The sequence below is a fragment of the Candida parapsilosis genome, contig 005569, assembly GCF_000182765.1.
Source record: "Candida parapsilosis strain CDC317 annotated contig 005569".
Classification (NCBI taxonomy): domain Eukaryota; kingdom Fungi; phylum Ascomycota; class Pichiomycetes; order Serinales; family Debaryomycetaceae; genus Lodderomyces; species Lodderomyces parapsilosis.
In genome coordinates, this window is record NW_023503278.1 from 2,187,615 (window position 1) to 2,210,692 (window position 23,078).

At 40.4% G+C, this 23,078-nt stretch overlaps 9 protein-coding genes across 9 annotated transcripts; 7 read left to right on the top strand and 2 right to left on the bottom strand. All coding sequences in view use genetic code 12, as the record gives it.

The window, feature by feature from the left end:
• Positions 1 to 93: 93 nt before the first annotated feature.
• Positions 94 to 4,623, top strand: CPAR2_110300 (uncharacterized protein; the record flags this gene model as incomplete). The annotated part of the gene is made up of 2 exons (XM_036807322.1): positions 94 to 108; positions 247 to 4,623. The coding sequence occupies 2 exons, from the start codon at positions 94 to 96 to the stop codon at positions 4,621 to 4,623; spliced, it is 4,392 nt and encodes a 1,463-aa protein (XP_036664171.1).
• Positions 4,624 to 5,501: 878 nt separating this feature from the next.
• On the top strand, positions 5,502 to 6,314 carry RPL6 (60S ribosomal protein eL6; the record flags this gene model as incomplete). Its single annotated transcript, XM_036807325.1, has 2 exons — positions 5,502 to 5,513; positions 5,796 to 6,314. 2 exons carry the CDS (start codon positions 5,502 to 5,504, stop codon positions 6,312 to 6,314), a joined length of 531 nt encoding a protein of 176 aa, XP_036664172.1.
• A 397-nt stretch (positions 6,315 to 6,711) lies between these two features.
• CPAR2_110320 (peptidylprolyl isomerase) lies at positions 6,712 to 8,016 on the top strand (the record flags this gene model as incomplete). Its single annotated transcript, XM_036807326.1, has 1 exon — positions 6,712 to 8,016. One exon carries the CDS (start codon positions 6,712 to 6,714, stop codon positions 8,014 to 8,016), a length of 1,305 nt encoding a protein of 434 aa, XP_036664173.1.
• Positions 8,017 to 8,622: 606 nt separating this feature from the next.
• On the top strand, positions 8,623 to 11,727 carry HMG1 (hydroxymethylglutaryl-CoA reductase (NADPH); the record flags this gene model as incomplete). Its single annotated transcript, XM_036807327.1, has 1 exon — positions 8,623 to 11,727. One exon carries the CDS (start codon positions 8,623 to 8,625, stop codon positions 11,725 to 11,727), a length of 3,105 nt encoding a protein of 1,034 aa, XP_036664174.1.
• Positions 11,728 to 11,979: 252 nt separating this feature from the next.
• Positions 11,980 to 13,725, top strand: STR2 (cystathionine gamma-synthase; the record flags this gene model as incomplete). Its single annotated transcript, XM_036807328.1, has 1 exon — positions 11,980 to 13,725. One exon carries the CDS (start codon positions 11,980 to 11,982, stop codon positions 13,723 to 13,725), a length of 1,746 nt encoding a protein of 581 aa, XP_036664175.1.
• A 41-nt stretch (positions 13,726 to 13,766) lies between these two features.
• On the bottom strand, positions 13,767 to 14,309 carry CPAR2_110350 (uncharacterized protein; the record flags this gene model as incomplete). The annotated part of the gene is made up of 1 exon (XM_036807329.1): positions 13,767 to 14,309. The coding sequence occupies one exon, from the start codon at positions 14,307 to 14,309 to the stop codon at positions 13,767 to 13,769; it is 543 nt and encodes a 180-aa protein (XP_036664176.1).
• An 89-nt stretch (positions 14,310 to 14,398) lies between these two features.
• WAR1 (War1p) lies at positions 14,399 to 17,515 on the bottom strand (the record flags this gene model as incomplete). Its single annotated transcript, XM_036807330.1, has 1 exon — positions 14,399 to 17,515. The coding sequence occupies one exon, from the start codon at positions 17,513 to 17,515 to the stop codon at positions 14,399 to 14,401; it is 3,117 nt and encodes a 1,038-aa protein (XP_036664177.1).
• A 1,173-nt stretch (positions 17,516 to 18,688) lies between these two features.
• Positions 18,689 to 20,629, top strand: MNS1 (mannosyl-oligosaccharide 1,2-alpha-mannosidase; the record flags this gene model as incomplete). The annotated part of the gene is made up of 1 exon (XM_036807331.1): positions 18,689 to 20,629. One exon carries the CDS (start codon positions 18,689 to 18,691, stop codon positions 20,627 to 20,629), a length of 1,941 nt encoding a protein of 646 aa, XP_036664178.1.
• A 436-nt stretch (positions 20,630 to 21,065) lies between these two features.
• On the top strand, positions 21,066 to 22,970 carry SKO1 (Sko1p; the record flags this gene model as incomplete). Its single annotated transcript, XM_036807332.1, has 2 exons — positions 21,066 to 21,077; positions 21,135 to 22,970. 2 exons carry the CDS (start codon positions 21,066 to 21,068, stop codon positions 22,968 to 22,970), a joined length of 1,848 nt encoding a protein of 615 aa, XP_036664179.1.
• Between the last annotated feature and the right edge of the window lie 108 nt (positions 22,971 to 23,078).

A 23,078-nucleotide genomic window follows, 5' to 3' on the forward strand; every position in this document is an offset into this window, starting at 1 on the left:
ATCTTATTTGAATATCTCAACACTATTTGTTAGTTCTCAGGTTCGTATCTTAAATAAATTTGCTTGTGATCAATTGGCCAAAATTAGATAAAGATGATCCAAAGTCAAGTATGTATATTACAAGTCCCCCCCGTTCTGATACTTCAAACCAAGCAATGCTAGCCACGAAATTGGAGAGCAGCTTGCCATTAATGGGTAACGTGTTATCAAAATCCAAAGAGCTTCATCTTACTAACGTTTTTATAGGATCGAACAGTCCCAGAAAAGAACGGTGACCCGTCTTTTGCTGGTGAACAAACAGGCAAAGATCAATTCGCCGAGCAAAAGAAAAATATCGACAGGAAAGGCCACCCTGGAGATGATCCCAAGCATCAAAAGAAAAGAAATGACGAATCTGATTCCGGAAAAAAACAACATCCCGGTTTGGGCGGAAACAAAGATGACGTCAAGGATTATAATAAGAAAGTTCAAACCGGAGCGCAACAACAAACAAATCCTGAATCTACTCAACCGAAGCCAACGCCATCGCAGCATCCCCATGAAAAAGTCCATATAAGGGATCAATTGACATTTTCCTGGCAGAGAGTCGGTGGTTGGGATGTTGATGAAGACACCAACAAGAAAGAGTTGTTGAAGAATGCCAAAACAGTTGAAGGTTACATCATTGACCATTTCTATGGTGACTGGTATTGGAATACATCCCTTATGTTGGGAACCTGCCTCTTTGCTTGGTTGGTTGCTAGATTAGGTGGAGGAATCTTATCATTGGGACTTGTTTTACTCTTTACAAACTCGGTTTACCGTGGAGAGTTTAGAAGATTTAATAGAAATATCAGAGATGACATGAAGAGAGTTAAGGCTGATAACAGGTTGGTGAATCAATTGGAAACTATGGAATGGATGAATTCATTTTTGGATAAATTCTGGGTTATTTATATGCCTGCTTTGTCTGAACAAGTTATGTTTCAAGCCAATGAGATTTTAAAAGACCAAGCCCCTGGTTTTGGTATTGAGAAATTGTCCTTGGATGAGTTTACTTTAGGTTCAAAAGCTCCCCGTGTTGATTCCATCAAGTCATACCCACAAACTCGTCATGACACTATTGAAATGGACTGGGCTTTTTCGTTCGCTCCAAATGATACTGATGACATGACAAAGAATGAAATCAAGAGAAAAATTGACCCAAAGGTGGCTTTAGGTGTCACTGTTGGTAAGGCATTCATTTCAAAATCTCTACCAATCTTGGTTGAGGATATGTCATTCACTGGTAGAATGAAGGTTAAGTTGAAGCTTTCGTTGAATTTTCCTCATGTTAAGATTGTTTCCATTCAATTTTTGGAACCACCAACCATTGATTATGCTTTGAAACCTATTGGAGGTGACACTTTGGGTCTTGATATCATGTCGTTTATTCCTGGTTTGTCCAAATTCGTTAACGGTATCATCCACTCGACTTTAAGACCCATGCTTTATGCTCCAAATTCGCTTGACATCAACATCGAAGAGCTATTGGAAGGTCAATCCAACGATTCCATTGGGGTCATTGCAGTGTACATCAAATCATGTAAGAATTTGAAAACGGGGCAAACCACAAAGCCCAATAGTATTAACCCCTATGTGCAAATCAAGGTTTCCAACAATGGTGATATCGACGAGAGAACTAAAGTCAAAAAACAAGTTAATGATCCAATATTCTTGGAACATAAGTATATTTTGGTTAATCAATTGGAGGGTAACTTTTTCAATTTCAACGTATTTCATTTGTTAGAAGATCAAGCAGATGATCAGTTGATTGGAAATTGCGAATTTCCATTGGGAGAATTTTTGCAAGAAGAGAATCAGAGTGGCATTGTTAAGAACATCATGGAAGGTGGGAAAGTCGTGGGAAAATTGGAATTAGATATGAAGTATTTCCCAACAATGCAACCAATTGAACTCGATGATGGAACAAAGGAAGTTATCACTGACTCTGAAGTTGGTATAATGAAAATCACCTTACACGAGGCAAGAGATTTGGATATTTCGAAATCGGTTATTGGGTTGTTGAATCCTTATGCTGAAATATATGTAAACAATGAGTTGGTCAAGACTTGTCGTAAATTGAGGCAAACAAATGAACCCTCGTGGGAACAATCCTTTGAAAGCTTAATCACTCAACAAACTGAAACAGCCATTCAAGTGCTTGTTCGTGATACGGTTGATAATAGTATCGTCGCGAACTTGCAAGCAAATTTACAAGATCTTGTGTTTGAGAGCGGAAGGGGTCAACTGTGGATAACATGCCCTGCTCTTTCGGAAAACGCTTCACCCCCTCAAATTAGAATCAGTGCTGGTTGGAAGCCTTTGGCAGTTGATGAGGAAACAAGCTCCAAGGTTATTACTCCTGCTCCAGTTGGTGGTATCAGAATCCATTTGAGAGGAGCCAAGGGATTAAAGAATTTGGAGTCTGTAGGATACGTTGACCCTTATGTGAGACTTATCATGAATGGTAAGTTGAGAGGTAAAACTGTTACTTTTGCTGAGACGGTCAATCCACAATGGAATGCAGTGTACTTTTTGCCTGTATCCAATCCTCACCTGCACTATTTGTTGGAGATCATGGATGCTGAGCCAGAAGGTAAAGATAGATCCTTAGGTACTGCGGCAATCAATGCTGCTGACTTTTTGAGAAAGAATGAAGAAGGGTACTACCTTGGATATGATGGTGCCGATGAAATCATTGAGCAGCCAGTCTTGTTTGAAGGTGAGCCATGTGGAACCCTCTTTTATTCCGTTTCTTTCTTCCCAACCATCAATGCATACTCGTTGTCTGAATTGCACAATATGCATGAGTATGAAGAGCAAAAGCGTCTCAAAGAGAAGAGAGAAGAGGAACAGTACAAGAAGGATGAAGAGACTTATGAAAACAACCCTGGTGAGTATGAATGGATCGAAACTGAGGAAGATGCAATGGCTGAACCACCAAAGATTAAGCTTAAATTGGCAGACGCTGTTAAGTACAGAGCAGGTGATATGGCCGTCCATCTTCTTGGTGGAAAGTTTCACAAGAACGATGTGTATGTTCAGACTCTTTTTGACGAGCATGCATACCCTTCAGGTGTGTCACCAAAAGTTGAAAACAGAAGACTCGCAACAAGGTCAACGGGGGAAACTTTCATCAGAGATTTGCCAAACTCCAAAGTGATTTTCAGAATCACAAAGAAAGTGGAGGTAACTCAACAAAAAGACATCCTTGTTGAGGAAACTTTTGACACACTTGATCTCTACGAAAAGTCGTTCAAAAAGCCCATCAATATCCACCTTGGTCCGAAAAACTCGATCGATATCCAACTCGAGTATATTCCATCAATTGCCAAGTTGGCACCATTAGATACCATTTTGGATGTTGGTATTTGTAAATTGGAAATTATTGGCGCCAAAAACTTGCAATCAGTCGACACCAATGGTAAATCGGATCCATTGTGTATTGTCAAGTTGGATGGTATCGAAGTTTTCAAAACTGACAAGAAACGTAGGACTTTGGATCCACTTTGGAATGAAGCCGTTGATTTCCCAATGATTTCGAGATCCAGACAAGTTTTGCTTCTCGAGGTGTATGATTGGGATCTTACTCATGATTTGGAATTGTTGGGTATGGCAAATCTTGATTTGTCAAGTATCCCAGCATTGACAACCACGCCATTCACGGTGAATTTGGACACACAAGGAACACTTGATTTGAGGGCCACTTTCTTCCCTGAATATGTAAGGCCACCCGTTGAATCGAAGGAAGCTATCCCTGTTGATCTTAGTATGGTACATCAAACTTCAATGAAGGCCGTTGGCAATGTGACTGATATCGCCACTGGAGCTGTTGGTACTGGTATCGGAGCTGGAGCCGATGTGATTAGTAAAGGTGACAAATTCTTCAAGGGATTCAGACACAAGAGAAAGTCCAAGAAGGATGATGATCTGGCCAGTAAAGCCGATGACGATCGATCCGTTGCTCCAAGCCACACTACTGGAAGTGAACGAAGCGGTGTCAAGAGCGACAAGTCTGCCCAACAAAAACAAGAAGATGGCGAAGGTCAAGAAGAAGGAGGCGAAGAGGACATTCCAGAGGAAGAAAAGGAATTTAGAGAGGCTCAAGACGCGGAAATTTCGAGTGTTATTGCAGCGCCAAATATACGTGAGGAACCTTTGCCTCCACCACAAAAGCCGATCCTTGGTCACAATAGAAATGTTAGCAGTGCAACCGATGCTTCAAGCTTTGCTGCTAGTGTACATGGCGATGGTGCTATTCCTGGAAGACTCACGATTGTGGAAGCAAGGGGTTATTCCAACCCAGCATTGGATGTCAAGGCAGTGTTGAAAACATCAACCAAAGAAAAATCATTGCTCAAGACTAGACATGCTAAACTTGATAAACACACGAACTCATACAAATGGAGTGAGAGTGTGCCGTTCAAGTCTGCTCCAACTGGACAGTTGATTCTTACTGTAAGACAACCACATACATTTGGAAAAAGTCAGACTGTAGCTGAAGCGGTTGTCAATTTGAGTCATTACGTCAATGTCAATGAAAACATCTCGATACCTACTGGCCACGGTGAGATTGTGATTAATTTGAAGTACTTTACCTAGGGGGTATAGTTTTTATACTTGTGTATTAATTTTGTTGTAGTTTCAACTTTTTTGTGATATGAAGCTAGTTGGAGGTAGGATAGAAGGGTATTGCCCAGGTAAATGATCTTAGATGTTTACGATTATGCAGCTTAAGCTTCCTTTTGTTGGAAGTATTTTCTTGTAATTTTGCACCAATTTTGCACCAATTATCGAATCGAGTTCAAAAATTATTGATTTCTGAAGCACGAAAAGTCTGAAGGTTATGGAGAGTGAGGATTGTAACTGTTTCAGTCTGGTTAGAGCTGAATTTTGACGTTGCTTAGTTTATGTGACATGACTTCTAAAGGGAGGTGAGGCACTCAAAATGAGCTAGGCGCCCTCCTCAAAAAAAATGGTGAGAGTTTTCATCAAAAGTTGGGGCTGTACAAAAGTAGCTTATCTCCTGTATAAACCGTTCTATACATCTCTTATCAAAAGCAGCTTCACATTCGTCGAAGAAAATATGGTCATGAGCCTTTTCGGTTTCTGGTTGCAAAATTCACACATTAGGGCTTAGCCCTAAATAGCTTATGTTCTTTATTGTTGGTGACACAAAGCCACGGAAAACAATTTTTATTTGTCAAAGTAGCGCGCACTAACTAGAAAATAGGTCGAGTTAATCCCCCCTGCCTCGCTCTATTTGTTTTTTTTATGCTGCCATCCTAGAACGAGAGGTGCCCACGAACATACAAATTCCCACAACTGCCATAGTTTAGCACAACCTTTTTTTTTCTTTTATTTTTTTTTTTTTTTCTCTTCCACCAAAAAGTCTATCACCAAAAGAAGAAGAAGAAAAAAAAAATTTCAGAATACCCACCATAGTGTTTCCCAATATCATACATTTATCAACATCAAAAATGAGTTCAGCAGTATGTTAATTTAGTGAGATATACAATAATTGGAGACTATACGAGATGCCAACTTGGACGACTGTCGTCGAAGGTGTGGACATGAAACGTGGAGGATGGAGACATTCCTATTTATGAGTATTGGTATTTGAAGAGATACATCCGCCCTTTCAGGACAATAGAACAGTGACAAGCTGGAGGGACTACATGAACAGAATGAAGAAATCGATATTGATTATTCCCTCATGGCCGTAAAGTCTCCTACATCAACAACACAAATACTAACAGACATTTCTTTTTTAGGCACCAAAGTGGTATCAATCTCAAGACGCTGCCGTCCCAAAGCAAACTAGAAAGACTTCCCGTCCACAAAAATTGCGTGCCTCATTAGTTCCAGGTACCGTTTTGATCTTGTTGGCTGGAAGATTTAGAGGAAAGAGAGTCGTATACTTGAAGAACTTGGAAGACAACACTTTGTTGGTCTCAGGTCCATTCAAGGTCAACGGTGTTCCATTGAGAAGAGTCAATGCTAGATACGTCATTGCCACTTCCACTAAGGTAAACGTTGAAGGTGTTGATGTATCCAAATTCAACGTTGAATACTTTGCTAGAGAACAAAAGCCAAAGTCCAAGAAATCAGAAGCCGAATTTTTTGAAGAAGCTCCAGCTAAGAAGGAAATCAAATCTGAAAGAGTTGCTGACCAAAAGACTGTCGATGCTGCTTTGTTGTCAGAAATTAAGAAGACCCCATTGTTGAAGCAATACTTGGCTGCATCATTTTCATTAAAGAACGGTGACAGACCACACTTGTTGAAATTTTAAATAAAGAATAAATTGCACGGGGTTTATGATGGTAGGGTATAAATGGCGCTATATGCATTCAAGAAGTGCGTGTGTGTAGGGTCATAGTTGGAAATACTGTATTTTAGTTACAATTTATCCAATAAACGGATTCATTTAATGTAAAGAGAATTGTGTAGCACGTAGGTAGAGGGGACTCTTTATTTAGAGAGAGAGCTCAGTGTTGGTACAATGTTGGTACTCAAACTGGCCGTGGGTGTGCCACGTGAACGCCCAACCAGAAATTTAGTAGTGAGATTCTATAAATTTCCATCACTGTCAATAAATTAGAGCATCGCACGAAGTGAACTTTTTTTTAAAAAAAGAAAAAAAAGCATCCCATCGCAAGAGAAGAGTGAGTTCAGGAAGACACACAACAATGTCTCAATTAACACCTATAGCTACTTATAACTTGGCACTTAAGCCATTCCAGCCACTTCCTGCTATTGAGGAAGATTTCCCAGTAACAATTAGACTTACCTTGGCTTCTTTGGACCCAGAAGCTGAAGATGAGAAAGCTGAGCCATCCACTTTGAGAATATTGAAGAAGGTCACATTTAATGAGGATGATGACAGTGAATACGACGAGGATGATGATGAGGAAGACGAAGAGGAAGATGAATTGGATGAAGTGGAAGTTGTCAATGGAAAAGTAAATGGATCCAAGGATGATATAGAAGTTGACGAAGAGGTTGAAGAAGATGATGAAGAAAATGATGATGAAGAGGACGACGATGAGGGAAGCGAAGATGATAATGAGGATGATTTGGATGATGACATCTCCGAATTTGTTGTCTGTACTTTATCACCAAAACACCAATTTCAACAAACACTCGACCTTACAATTACTCCAGACGAGGAAGTGTACTTTGTTGTCACTGGCTCTTACCCGATTCACTTGACCGGAAATTATATTGAACACCCTGCTGATGAAAGTGATGAAGACGAGGAAGAATACGGTGAGTACGATGATGAATATGATTTGTCACCTGATGAAGATGAAATTATTCATGGAATTGATTTCAATGAAGAATACGATGAAGATGAAGATGAAGATGAGGACTATGGAAGAGAAGAATCGGCTGAGCCAGGAAAGATTGAAGAGGTAAAAGACGAAAAAGATGATGAAAGCGCAAATGATAAACAAGCTAGTAAAAAAAGAGCATCACCTGAAGAAGACACCAAAAAGTCCAAAAAGGCAAAAAAGAATGCCGCAAAGAAAGAAGAAAAGAAGTCTGTTCAATTTTCAGAGGAGTTGGAACAGGGACCTACTGGATCAACCTTGGCCAAGGATAAGAAGGAGAAAAAGAGTGTTGAGTCAGAAAAATCTTCTAAAGACAAAAAGTACCCAACCAAAACTTTATTAGGAGGTGTGATAACCGAGGATAGAAAGTTGGGCTCGGGACCAACCGCCAAATCGGGAAACAAGGTTGGTATCAGATACATTGGAAAATTAAAGAATGGCAAAGTGTTTGATAAAAATACTTCAGGAAAGCCATTTAACTTCAAATTAGGCAAAGGTGAATGTATTAAGGGTTTCGATCTTGGTGTAACTGGTATGAGTGTTGGTGGTGAGAGAAGGGTTATCATTCCACCTAAAATGGGTTATGGATCCCAAGCTTTGCCAGGAATCCCAGCCAACTCCGAGTTGACTTTTGACATAAAATTAGTATCCTTAAAGTAGACTCTACATAGCGGTGTAGAAAATATAATGGTTTGAACAGTTTTTTCATATTCATTTGGAATACATTAGAAATTTTGTTATGTCAAAAATAGATATCGCCACCGATATACTTCATTCTTGAACAGAGGCAAGAAGCGACCGACCATCCTTTTCTCTACACCCACTTTTGCTATATTACTCTTTGCTATATCACCCTTTGTCTTACTAACTCATTTCATTTTTGCTAGATAGATTACGCGTTCCCCTCACTTAATTTTGATTCTATACGAGCAAAAACTAATTATCATATAAAGTCTAGCGCAACCGCTTTCAAAAGGAGTATAAGCAGTGGCTTCGAGAACGTCGACAGAATTAAAATCGAAAACTAGCTTTTTTTAAAAAAAGGAAACAAGAACCTAATATCAGTGTATCCTTTTACTTGCCTGCCTCACATTTCCTCGCCACCACCCCCTAAACGAGGAGCCGTTTGACAGACAGACAGACACGTTAGAAGAGAAAAAAACAAGAAAAGAAAAAATTCGTTTATTTTGTTGGGAAGACCACACACATTGAAAAATCCCAGATTGAACCAAAAAAAGGTCAGCACAAGCCACCAGCTACATAGACATGCTCAGCTTTCTACAACAGGTCACTGGAGACTTGGCAAGGACTGCAGCTCATAAACCTATTCATTTTATTGTCGTACCTGCATTGCTAGCCTCAATTGCATACTTGTCAATTATAGATGATTATATACCTGACTTGTCTTCGATAACTAATGAGAATGGACTTAGTTATTATCATGCTGCAGGACCTGGACTGAAATTGAATGATTGGATACCTGTATCCCCAGAGGAGGTTGAAGCCAAGTATCAAAGTGCCAATCAAGTAACATTGATACCGTTGAGATTTAGAAGATTTCACGATGCGATTCCTAAAGTGCCCAATTCAGTAATTATTAGTGGGAATGAGCAAGTTCTTTTAGTGGACTCAAACAAAGTTGAAAGCGTGTTACTGGACACCAAGAGAATCGATAACGATGGCATCCAATGGAAAGTAAGAAATGATCACAAGATCGCTCGATTTTATGATAGTTTGAAATTTTTAATTTATAAGGTTCAGGAGTCAATTAAAAAGGCAGATAGGTTTGATGTTGTTTTGATTTTTGTGGCTTATTTAGCAATGTGGTACACCTTGATCAAAGTGTTTTATGACATGAGACAGATTGGGTCCAAGTTTTGGTTAGCGTTTTCCACATTGGTGTCATCGACGTTTGCATTTTTGTTTGCATTGGTGGTTTCCAACAAGGTTCTTCAAACCAAGGTATCATTTTTGAGTCTTTCTGAAGGTGTCCCATTTCTTGTCGCAATTATTGGGTTCAAGCACAAGGTCTCAATTGCCGGATTGATCCTGAAGTCGTCGACAGTTTCACCTGATGATGTTCCAGATATCGTATCCCAAGCCGTTTCCTCCCACACATTGAGTATGTTCCGTGACCACTTGGTTGTTATTGGTGCGATGCTTGCATGTGCCGCATATGGGAATCACCTTACTGGATTGCGAAATTTCTGCATTCTTGCCTCGTTGATATTGACATTTGATTTGGTCCTTGTTTACACCTTTTTCTCAGCAATTTTGGGTTTAAAGATTGAGATCAATAGGGCAAGAAGAACAGATGATTTGAAAGATGCCTTGGAAGAGGATGGAGTATCGTCATTGGTTGCTGAAAGGGTTGCTGAACAATCTTCATCGATTGATTACCCCAATGAAACAAATTTTTTTTCATCAAAGGATTACTCCATTCTTTCATTTAAAGTGGCAATGAGTTTAGGTTTTATTGCGTTTCATGTATTCTGGCTAGGCAGCTCATGGTTGTACAACACTTCAGACGCTGGAATCAATTTCAACACATTTGGCTCGATTTTAGGAACTGCACCTTCAATTTCAGAATCTTTATCCGGTGAAATTCCAATTGGAAAATTTGGAACCGTGTTGACAATTTTGCCCACAAGATTCTACATGCCATCGGGTTTCTTTGCGCAAGTTGAAGATTTTATCTATATGGTATTGAATAAAATCAGTGTTGCTATTCAAGATAGGTTGTTGTCCAAGGTAATGGCATTTTGCTTCGGTATTTCCTTGGTTACGAATATCTATTTCCTCAACGCTGCAAGGTATCAGGTGAGCGCCACTTACAAGTTGCTTGATAAGGAGATGTCCCGTCCACAAGTTCGCACGTCAGTTTCTGAACCTACTACGGCTACAATTGGTGACATTGAAGAGTCAGATGATGAGGATGTTGCAGCAGCAGAAACTACTACTCAGCTACCACTTGAGGAGTGTGTCAAGATACTAAAAGAGGGCAACGTAAAGAGTTTGAGTAACGAAGAAGTGACTCTGTTGGTGGTGGGAGGAAAACTCCCACTATACGCATTGGAGAAACAATTGGCAAGCAACAAGAGAGCGGTGGTTGTGCGTCGTAAAGCGATTGCCAAGTTGGCAAATGCTCCTGTTTTGGAAACCAATCGTTTACCGTATGCACATTATGATTATGATAGAGTTTTCGGTGCTTGTTGTGAAAATGTCATTGGTTACATGCCAATACCAGTTGGTGTAGCAGGTCCCTTGATCATCGATGGCAAGCCATATCACATCCCAATGGCTACAACTGAAGGATGTCTAGTTGCATCAACAATGCGAGGCTGCAAAGCAATCAATGCTGGTGGTGGTGTTGAGACGGTGTTGACCAAGGATGGAATGACACGTGGACCATGTGTTCGCTTCCCTACACTCTCTAGGGCTGGAGCTGCCAAATTGTGGATTGATTCTGAAGAGGGTCAAAAAACAATCAAGAAGGCGTTTAATTCGACTTCCAGATTTGCCCGTTTACAGCATATTCAAACGTCTTTAGCTGGATGTTTATTATTTATTCGTTTCAGAACTACAACTGGTGATGCCATGGGAATGAATATGATTTCAAAAGGTGTTGAGTACTCTTTAAAATACATGGTTGAAGAATGCGGTTATGAAGATATGGAAATTATTTCTGTATCAGGAAACTATTGTTCTGATAAGAAGCCGGCAGCAATCAATTGGCTCGAAGGTAGAGGTAAGTCAATTGTAGCTGAGGCTACAATTCCAGCTGATGTTGTTGCAAAAGTATTGAAGTCTGATGTGGATGCTTTAGTGGAGTTGAACATAAGTAAGAATTTGGTTGGTTCAGCAATGGCTGGGTCTGTTGGTGGGTTCAATGCGCATGCTTCCAATTTAGTAACTGCGGTGTACTTGGCATGTGGTCAGGATCCAGCTCAAAATGTTGAGAGTTCCAACTGTATTACATTGATGAACAAGCATAAAGTGACTGGTGATTTACAGATATCTGTTAGTATGCCATCTATTGAAGTCGGTACAATCGGCGGAGGTACTATATTGGAACCACAAGGAGCAATGTTGGACTTGTTAGGAGTACGTGGTCCACATCCAACTAACCCAGGGGATAATGCGAGACAGTTGGCCAAGATCGTTGCATCAGCTGTATTGGCAGCAGAGCTTTCTCTCTGTTCGGCATTGGCAGCTGGCCATTTAGTCCAATCACACATGCAACATAACAGGGCTGGCGCTTCTCCTGCTTCGACAGCAGTCGTGACAGGCGGTGCTAAACCAAATGGAAAAGTAAATGAATCGGATTTAAGAAGATTAAAAGAAGGCTCGGTTACATGTATAAAGTCGTGAGTTCCGAATATGTTAATAAATTAGGTTTGATTATCGCATCATCCAGCCCTCTGCATTGAGGAGTTTGGACACTTTTAAAAGTAGTATATACACGCGGAATTTTTGATCAATCTTGTAAGTTGTGAACTTTAAACTGTGGATTCTCCCAAAAAGAGTCAGAAAAAATCAAAATAAGAAAAAAATATCAAAAAAAAAATAACAGAGAATTGCGAGCATAAACATGTCACCGGCCTCGTTTATTACCCCAAAGAAATGCCCTCTCAAGAAATAGGAATTCCTATCCCAAACGTACCGCATGCAGTTTCTGTAACTTTGCCCACTTGGGAAGCCACAGTGGGGTATGAAGAAGGACAGGAATGGGTCACCAGTAAGATGAACTCTGGGTACCCAAGATTTTTTATTCACCAGATCATTCAAAAATTATGCCGCAAACTCGAAGCAAAGTATGGACGTGAGGGTGAAGCGTGTCTAGTATTTCCAAGCTACAAGGTTGCAAAAAGGTGTCGTCAGTTCATCAAAGAGAAATCGGAGAATAGCCCACATGTCAGGGTTTTACAATTGAGTACAAGCGAGCCCGCCAATGATTATGAGCGGTTAACCAAAGTCGGAACAACCATTGGAGTGGTGTTTTTCCCCAAAGATTTATTTCCGTTGGCAAAGAATTATTGGCAACACTCAGGTGAAGTTATCAGCTCGCGAATGGGAGAGTACGTTTTGAAGGAATTATTTGAGAATGATAAGGATCTTCACGGTTTGAAGGGAAACTGGAAACAAGCATTACAAGCACAAAAGATTCAATCGAGATCGCCATCAATTTCGGCATCTCGAGCTAGCGGTCGCAGCTCCGATAGTCAGGTGAACGAGGAGGTGGAGAAAGAGTTCAATACTTTTATCGAACAAAAGTATGGGCGGGTATTGGACTTTAAGTTCGCAAAAGAAGCCAAAAGGGCATTAAAGAGGCGTATTTGTGGGAAAGTTGACAAGGAAAATGACCATGATTTAGAGGACATCGAGCACCTGAGAAGAGGAAAGCAGTTGACTCCATCTGATGTGTACTTGTGTCCGTCAGGAATGGCATCCATATTCTTTGCACACTACTCATTGTTGAATATATCTGAAGAGCAGCAAATTTCGGTATGTTTTGGATTCCCATACACTGATACGTTGAGTATTTTGAAGAAATTTGGTCCAGGAGTTAAATTTTTGGGAATGGGTGACGACGAGTCTTTGAACGAGTTGGAAAAAGAGTTAGAAGAAGGGTTGGAAATTATGGCATTGTTTTGTGAATGCCCTTCCAATCCTTTATTGAAAACACCAAACTTGAAAAAGATTAAGGAGTTGGGGGATAAATTTGGTTTTGCCATTGTTGTGGATGAAACTGTGGGTAACTTTATAAATATTCATGTTTTGCCATATGCTGATATGGTTGCATCGTCATTGACTAAGGTGTTCTCGGGAGATTCGAATGTACTCGCCGGCTCTCTCATTTTGAATCCATCGTCAAGGTACTATCTGAGGTTGAAACAATTCTTTGATAAGGAATATGAGGATTTATTTTGGGATGAAGATGCATTGTGGTTGGAGCGTAACTCTAGAGATTTTGTTGATCGTGTTCGCATCATTGATGCCACTACGGAAAAAGTTGTTGATTTACTTGTCAACAATTCAAAGATATCTCGGGTTTACTATCCAAGTATTGGTCCTTCAAAACAGTACTATGACGAAATCAAGAACGAGAATGGTGGCTATGGAGGGTTGGTTTCGTTTCTATTTCATAAACCTGATGATGCTGTCTCTTTTTTCAACAGGGTTGATCTTTATAAGGGGCCCTCTTTGGGTACTAATTTCACATTGGCTTGTCCTTATGCAATCCTTGCCCATTATCACGAGTTGGATGAGATAGCTCAGTGGGGTGTCGATAAAAATTTGATTAGAGTTAGTATCGGATTGGAAGATGCAGATGAGTTGTTGGAAGTGTTTAGAAAGGCCCTAGAGTGATTTTACTGTATAGTGTATAAACATGTCTACCTTGTAAATTTTCAAATATGTCCTGGGAACTTGACGTGAGTGCACGGGCTTGGCGGGTCCTCATTGATAAAATCAAACGTTAATTCAACTTTTCCCACGTACCAGTAATCACGATGGGATTCGAAAAATAGTTGCCACCCCTTGATGTCCTTTTCACATTCTTTTTCATCCAATCCCCTAAGATCATAAGTGTACTCATCTGGTTTCATAAAGCATCCAGTGACAAAGACTCGAGCTGCATCTTTACCAACCAAATTGTGGTATGATCCTTTTGGGCCGTAGACAGCTCTATTGGATGACACGTCATAGACACTGCCATTGATTGCGAGAAGTATGCGTCCATTATCGTCACCTGTGTATTTAAATAGCTCGTCTAAGCTGAGGTGTAGTTCGGGTTCCAATATCGTGTGATGCCAATACCTCCAATCGATGTATTTACCATGATAGCCCCATGTTGCTGTAGAAGTAAACCAATAGGAGAATATTGCATTAAAGAACAAAAGCCCTCCTATTATGCGAACAATGTCAAGGATACTAAAGCTGTCTCGTACCATGGTTACTTTTCAACCATACTTTTCGAAAAAAGTCATTTTCTCGCGCTAATTCAAATTAATATGTGTATTACAAAAATGTATAAACTCTATCATTCCATAAAGAACACCTCATCGTTCATCTGATTCCAGTTTGTATTGTTGCTACTGAAGTTGATACGATCAGCAGAGTCCGTACTCAACAAGTTTGACCAAAATTCGTCGTTCAACACCAGGTACGAATTTTCCAATTGATCTGGATTGGCAAGGTTTGGGTTGAAAAATTGGTGGTTGTTGTTGTGGTTGCTGCCATTGTTGCTGAACGAGTTGTGACCAGCGTTGTGACCAGTGTTGTGACCAGTGTTGTGGTTTGTATTACCAACTCCTGATGGGTTTGACAACAGAGGAATCCTAAACTGTCTGTAGTCAAAGTTACCAGGTGTGAGTCCGGTATGCTGAGAAGACGGATCAAAAGTATTGGTCAAAGAAGTTGCCACTGGTCCTACTGCTGGTGTTGACATTACATCACCATTCTGCGCGTGCTGCAAAAGGGATTGTTGTTGAATTTGTTGTGATGGTTGGAGTGGCGGTGGTTGTTGAGGTTGAAATGGGACCGAAGAAGGTGGGGGCGACGTTACTTGGTTGATGGGAGTATTACCAGCTGAAGTAAATTGCACTTGAGATCCTATAGGTTGCGGTGCAAAAGTAGTTGAAGTTCCTACTTTTTCCTTAGACTCTGAAACTGTACGTGGGCGTTGACTCTGTCCCGGATTCCCCTCACGTCTATATGATGCAGCGTAGGAAAGAATATCCAATGGAACACTATGCACTTCATCTCTCATCAAAGCTTGTCTACCTCTGGACTCTTCAAAATTGGACGCAACCCTCTTGAGTTCTATTGTATCTCGTTCTGTGGGTTTAAAATTTTGCGGCGTTTCACCATTCTTTCTAAGCAAATCATTGACTTGGGTAGCATATGTTTGAATAAACAACTGTAACACCAATCGCGTCTTTTTCAATAAATGATTTGTGGGGTGTTGATTATGAGCTTGCTCAACCAAGTTGCTCACTCTTTGAATCGAAATAACAGCATCACGAGGCACCAAATCTTTTTCTATATGTGAGGGGAGTGACAAAATCAAAAACCTTAATCGAAGGAGCATTCCACCGGTGTACATTACTCGAGATCCAAATGCCAAAGGCATCTGCGCAATCTGTTCTGAAGTGAGCTTGTTGTACTCATTCAATGCCGATAGGCAGGAATTTGTACAATTTGAAATCGCCTTGACTGCAATTGAACTCAATTGGGACTCTTGTGGTTTGAATATGTTGCTCAAGTTGGGCTCATGCAAGTATGCCTCGACCGAGTACAAGTATGACAAAAACACATGATCGTCATCATTAATCTTGTTTTTCAACTCGGTCAATTGTCTTTGCAATTCCTGAATCATGTATTGAGATGTAGAAACCCCCTTTTCCCCAATCTCGGGCGAGTGAATAATGTGGTGGATCTTTTCTAAAGCGGAGTTGATTCTGGCAAATAAAGCCAACTTGCGATATTTAATCTCTGGGCTATTTTCAAGGGCCACGCAACACTCTTCAACATAAGGTGTCCACTTGATGTATATTGCTCTTCGAAGAATAAGGCAAATACTGACTGTGCTGAAATATATAATTAACACAATTGACCTATACTCATCACTCGTTTTCTGCTCGGGATTTTTTTTCAACGATCCATCGCTGTTGTCGAATGAATACGAAGGTCTTGCCACAATACCCAAATCGTGCAAAAGTGACACACAAATATTGTTTAGCAAATGGTATCGACGTTGTCGAAACAATTCTGGGGAGTTGTAATACAATGTTAAGATGAGCATACTTTTAATCAACTCCACTGTTTTCCTTCCAACAACCATTACCTCGTCACACACAGATCGGATTGCTTCGTTGTCCAATGCCAAAGCTTGATCAATCTCCGGTTCTGACAATGCAGAATTGACGGTGTTACTAGCAGCCATCACAGCATTGAACAAAAACGGTTGTTCAATTCGTAATACATCAGCAGTTACATCGGCAGGAACGTCGATAAAGGGCAAAAAGGCAAGAATCCTGTTTCTATACAATTGTAACCTTCTTTCCGCTTCAGGTAAACTTATCAACCCTTTTGAAACCACATCTGGAGGAGTACCAGGTTTCAACATTCTTGTTCTTATGTTTGCCAAATTGTTGAGTTCATTAGTTAAATCAGTAAGCTTCGATGCAGATTCAGCAAAGATTGTAATCTCTTGCTCAAGGTCCGATTTGGAAACAAATGGTGGCGAAAACATTTCCGAGGGAGTGTCTGATTGAAAATCGCTGAGCGCCTTTCTGTGAAAATGGTTTCTATGGCTCAATTGAGTTTCCAATGTGAGAATTCTTTGTTTCAAATTGACAATCTCTTCATCCTTCAGCATTGCGTGTGATGGTTGTGAGGGTTGTGGTGATGACGACGAGTTGGGTTGGCTATTAGGGGTGTCACTTATCGACAGTTGTGGGTTCTGTAGTTGAGTGTTTATTGGATTCAAGTTGCTAGAAATTGGGGGGACAGTTGAGTTTTGAGGACGAATTGCTGAAGGAACAGCTGGTTTATTGGGCGAAGGTACCTTTGAATGAGATTCGCCCGCATTTTTTCGTGTATTTTCCGTGATCCTTCGTGTGGCAGTTGCTTGTTCGTGACTGCTGCCAGAGTTAGCCCCTACTTTCAACTTTTCTTCAGCTTCTCTTCTCTTTGCTTCAAGTATTTCTGATTTTTTTCTTCTTTTTCTGGTTTGGTTGAGGTCAATTTCACACTTTCTATTAGCATTGAGACATCTGACACACGGCTTACTTGGATCCAGTGGATCAGATGGGGTGCATTTAACTTTTAAAGCATGGCAACTCTTGCATGCAATTGATCTTCGAGTGACTTTAGACCTTTTGTTTGATTGGCGAGGTTGAGACAGATCGGTTTGAGAGTCATGATCGTCGTCTTCCTCTGACCCTTGATGGTCGAAACTATGATCATTCTCATTGGGTGTTCCTCGTAATTGAACTTCGTTCTTAACGTGCGAGGCATTTGTATCACTTACATTATTCTGTGTGCCTCCAGTTGCAGTTGCAGTTGCATTTGCAGTTGAAGCTGTTGTGTTTGGTGATGTAGTTGATGATGTAGCATATTCAACCGACCCCTCACGGTTGTTTATAACCGACATTGTGTGTGCAATAAGGCTTTCGGGGAAAAAAAAAGGCAAAGAAAAAAAAAAAATACGAACAATCAAATTGAAATCTAAAGTGTGTGTGGAAGTGTGTGGAAGTGTGTCTCTCTCTTTTGTTCTTGATTTTATTGTTGTGGTAATTTGACAAGGCTGGCACTAGTGAGGCTGATGTTTTCTGGGGATGTACCGGTAGAAGCGGGTTGAACTGATCCTCGGGATTTATTAAAAAAGACTGAATTATTTTTTTCTGTCCTTCGTTATTTTTTTGCTCTTTTGTTGTTGATTGATGTTGTCAGTAAGTAAATTTTTTTCTCCTTTTTTAAGCTTGTGATAAATTGGAATCCATATGCTCAATGGGTTATAAATAAGAATATAGGATATGTAGTATATTTATATCAGAAAGAGAAAGATGTAGGTGTATATTGGATATAAATTTCTTTGTCAAGTCAGGAAGTTGCGGCTGGTGATACTGTTTACTACCCCTTTCCAAGGCTAGTAATCTGATTTCCGCCATTCGGTGAAATGCGCCCTTCCCTAACAAGGCTGTCAGTGCGGCTGAAATGTGAGAATATGGAGCAACACTTTGAAAAGCTTTCACACCGCTTGTATTGAGTATAGTCTTGAAAAACAGGGCCCAATCTAGGGCAAATTGTACTTTAATCGCAATGATGTTATATGCACTTTCCATGCGTAGAAGCTAGATCAACTGTAGCTTGTGACCGAATCGCAAATGCGCGAGGGAGAGAATCCATGACAAAGTCATACGTTATCAATGTTGCGCTTTATGAGAACAGAACAGAACAGAACCGAATAGAACAGAACATCCTCTAACCCTAAACAACCATTGTTCATCCACTTTATACCCACTTGCACAGGACACGCACAGCAGTGCCTTGTCAAAGTCCATGCTACTCAGTCCCCATGTCTTTGGTCCAGCGTGTCTGATCTTCATGGTAGCGCAAACCCTTCGCCAACAAAAAAAGGAAAGTTGAAATGCCGACTGGCCACTCCACCGTTAAGGGTCGGGAACAAGTACAACGACACGAAGAAGCAGCAGCAACTTGAACAAAATAACAGTTTCATATATATCTCAGCTCATATAGGTTGATGGTTCTACAACACCATTGAATTACATACAACAAAATTTTTTTCCTACAACAATATAGTTTAATGTCTTTATTTGGAATCAACAATATCACCAGAGGCAATAACAATCAATCATACAAAGACAAGCCGGTTTCGAAATCACTCCCACTATATTACAAAGATAAATCACCATTCCATCCAAAACAGCCACACAATAAAGGAAGAAGGAAAGTTATCATGCTATTAAAAGGGTTCATCTACTCACTTGGCTTGTACTTTGTCTACTATCTAGCCAGAAATTATTTATTTCAATCATCGGATTCTCTGCTGTTGTTTCTGGCGCTCAATTCTGGTACTCCATCATGGAAAACTGCACAGCAAGAAGTTCGGCAAACAATGTTGGATTCCTGGCACTCATATGAAAAGTATGCTTGGGGGTACGATGTCTACCACCCAATTAGGCAGCAAGGAGAGAATATGGGCCAGCAACCATTAGGCTGGATGATTGTTGATTCGATAGATACTTTGATGATTATGGATTGTAAAGATGAGGTTGATCGAGCTAGGAAATGGATTAAAGATGACTTGGACTACAAATTTGATTACGAGGTGAACAATTTTGAAACTACCATAAGGATGTTGGGAGGGTTGTTATCAGCATTCCATTTGAGTGGCAATGATGATGTTTACCTTGATAAAGCAGTTGGTTTGGCTAATTCCTTGCACGGTGCGTATGATAGTCCCTCTGGAATCCCGTATTCGTCGGTGAACTTGAAATCAGGTGCTGGTATCAAAAACCATATGGATTCGGGTGCTTCTTCGACTGCTGAGGCTGCTACAGTGCAGTTGGAATTGAAGTACTTGGCAAAATTAACCGGTGAAGTAGACTGGTGGGAAAAGGCAGAAAAAGTCATGCAAGCTCTTGAAGCGAACAAACCCCAAGATGGGTTAGTTCCTATTTATGTTAATCCAGATACCGGAAAGTACCAAGGCAATTTGATAAGATTAGGTAGTAGGGGAGATTCATACTATGAGTATCTTTTGAAACAATATCTACAAACTAGTGAGGAAGAACCGATATATTACGAGATGTATCGTGAATCAGTCGAAGGGGTAAAGAAAAACCTCGTTAGAAAGTCTTTTCCAAATGAATTGACTTTTATCGGTGAATTAGAGAGGGGAATTGGTGGTCCATTTTCACCCAAAATGGATCATTTGGTATGCTTTTATGGTGGGTTATTAGCAGTGGGTTCAACGAATGGTTTGTCATTGGATGAAGCTAAGCAGCAAAAATGGTGGAATGAAGAAAGGGCCCTGGATTTCAGATTTGGAGAAGAATTGACCTATACTTGTTACAAGATGTATCATGATGTTATGCCCACAGGATTATCGCCTGAAATTGTTGTTTTCAATGAAGATACTACAAAAGAGCACGATTTCAGAATAAAACCAATGGATAGACATAATTTGCAAAGACCGGAAACTGTTGAATCGCTATTTTACCTTTATAGATTAACTGGTGATGTAAAGTATCGTCAATGGGGTTATGAGATTTTCCAAAATTTTATCAAGTACACTAAAGTCGTGAATGAGCATGGTGAGATTAGTTTCAGCTCATTAAGTGATGTCACTAGCTTAAAACAAGATGGCTCACCAAAGTTCAAGGACAACACTGAAAGTTTTTGGTTTGCAGAAACCTTGAAATATTTGTACTTGCTTTTTGATGATGAGAATAAAATCCCCTTGACGGAGTACGTTTTCAACACCGAAGCCCACCCTTTCCCCAAATTCAACACCAATGAGCATTTGAAAACTGGTTGGAGAAGACAAGTTGATGAATCGGTGAAACCACAAATGAGAGAGAATCAAGTTAATGGTAAACCTAAAATACCACAAGCACAACCAGTTGATGACTCTATTGAAAAGGAAGTTGAAAGTGCATTAAAGGAGAATCCAGATTTAGCTAAAGAAGGGAAAGATGAAAATAAGAAGAAGTTGAATAAGTTTGTTAAAGAAATGCATTAAACTGAAGTTCTTGTGCTATGTATAGATGTGAATGTCGTGAATTCAATTGGTCTTGCACTTTTACTTTTTTACGACATTGACGTAAATGAATATGTTTTCTTACGTCACAATTTTTCTGTTTCTCACTTTCTTTTCTCTTCTTCAGCTCTTTTTTTTTTTTTGCTTGTTCTAAACCTTTCACAAATTTGAAATCAAAACAAGAAGAAACCAAAAGGACTGCACAATCTCGAGGGAAAGTTATCAAAAAGTCCGCGTTATTCCCGAAGTCCATCTTTCATTGAGGGCTATTACTACTATTCTCCACAAAAGAATAGTTCAAAGAGGTGTTCCTCGTGGTTTACCAACTTATTTTTTTCTTTCTTGCCGATTTGTTACTATTCTTAGTTTTTTCGGATTACAAAGCAGAACGGATTTCCAGAATTATACCCCGTGAGTCATGTCTGGAGATGTATGTATCAAGAGTTATAGTTCTTTTATTCAAAAGGCAGTACTAACAAGCCCATAGCCGAGATCAAAGTTTGACCTAGAACCCAACCCTTTCGAGAGGTCATTTGCTACAAAGGAGTCGTCATTGTCCTTAAGCACAACCACAGGTCATCAGTCACGCAATGAGTCTAGCTCGGAGGTAGACACTGTGGGAAACAGCTCCGCTTATTCAAGCAACAAGGCGAATTTAGCATTTACGGGGGTACACAACCCACAGGAACATCCGAATATTCCACAACAACAGCAGCAACAACAACCACCTCAACAACCCCCTCAACAACCCCCTCATCAACAACAGCATTCCCACCTACCTTCGCAGGCGCATCATCAGACAAAATTACCGGGAATAACGCCTCCTTTGTTTACACCAGGTGGACGGAGGTTGCCACCATTGGAGCCTACTTCAAACCCAGGAACTCCCACGACCAATTTATGGAATAGTTTATTGAACGCATCAAATAACCCAACCAATCCAGTGGCACAACAAAATGGACAGTTTCATCTGACACAACAAAACTTCAGTCAATTTGGGTCACGCAAAACAGGGTTGACACCAAATGAATCAAACTTGAGGACTGGTTTAACGCCTGGTGGGTTCTCATTTGGTTTTGGCGGACAAGTGGGGACTGGTTTGTCTACCCCCAGTGGACTTTTGAATGGACCCATAACGCCTGGACTTTCGAGTTTGTTGGGTATACCATCGGGTAATAATAATATGTTGATGGGAATGTCTCACGCTGGTGCTCAAAATCCTGGGCCATCACAAATGCAACATTCGCAGTCAAACCCAACGCAATTGCAGCCACTTCCAAATACTCAATCGCAAATGCAAATGCAAGTGCAAGTACAGGCGCAACCACAGCCACAACCACAACCAGATCCTCAATCGCTACCAGATCCGCAAGCACAATCACAACCTCAAGCTCAACCGGATCCAAACCTGCAGTCATTACACCAAGAGCTTCCAGTGGCATCACCGTCAATGAATAATCAACAACTATCGTTGCTTCCTCCTTCTATTGTTCCTGAAAATCAGAAATTTCTCCCACAATCAGTAGCTCCCGTTGGTATAGCTCCACAAGGATCCATAACAACACGACCAGACTCCCAAGCACATCATGTCACACATTCAGAATCTACTTCCCTTCTGCATTCTCATCACTCATCACATCACCTGTCACATAATCCTTCTCAGGAGATATTACCAACCACAACAAACGGTCCTCTACCCAACTCAAATGGAATTTCGACAGCAAGTGGTGATACAGCCGAGAGCTCCTCTACATCATCCAAAAAAAGGAAAGGAAAGTCAGTAGGTATCAAAAAACCACGAGCTACAAAAGCTAAAAAGACAGGCACGGTAAAGGTTAAAGAAGGGCCGGGACAAGAAAAGACTCTCAACGGTGAGGAGAAAGAAAACCACGTTGATGAGAATTCAAATGACGGGAAGGGGAACAATGATGAATCTGAAACCAAGCCGGCCACAGGAAAGAAAAGGAGTGCCGGCGTCGATGATGAGAAACGCAAAAACTTTCTTGAAAGAAATAGAGTTGCTGCATCCAAATGCAGACAACGAAAGAAACAACTTATGCAGAAAATGGAGGATGAGTTGGCTTTTTATTCAAATGGTTATAGACAAACAAGTGCACAAGTAATTCAGCTACGGGACCAACTACTCAAAATGAAAAACATATTATTCGATCACAAGGATTGCCCGACCTTGGCCCTGTCGTGTGGTGGTGTTGAAAACTTGACAAGCATTATAGAGGAGGTAGATAATCTTATGAGCAATACCGAAGAAGCTGAAGAGCAAGTAAGTTCGATCCCTTCGACTATTCCAACAACTTACCATTAATGAGGGACGATGATACCTAATTACATAGTCTATATAATATTTCTCGTACCCACTGTATAATTATTTCTCCTTTGGTACCTTCGTATCCACTCCTTTTGTGTTGAAAAC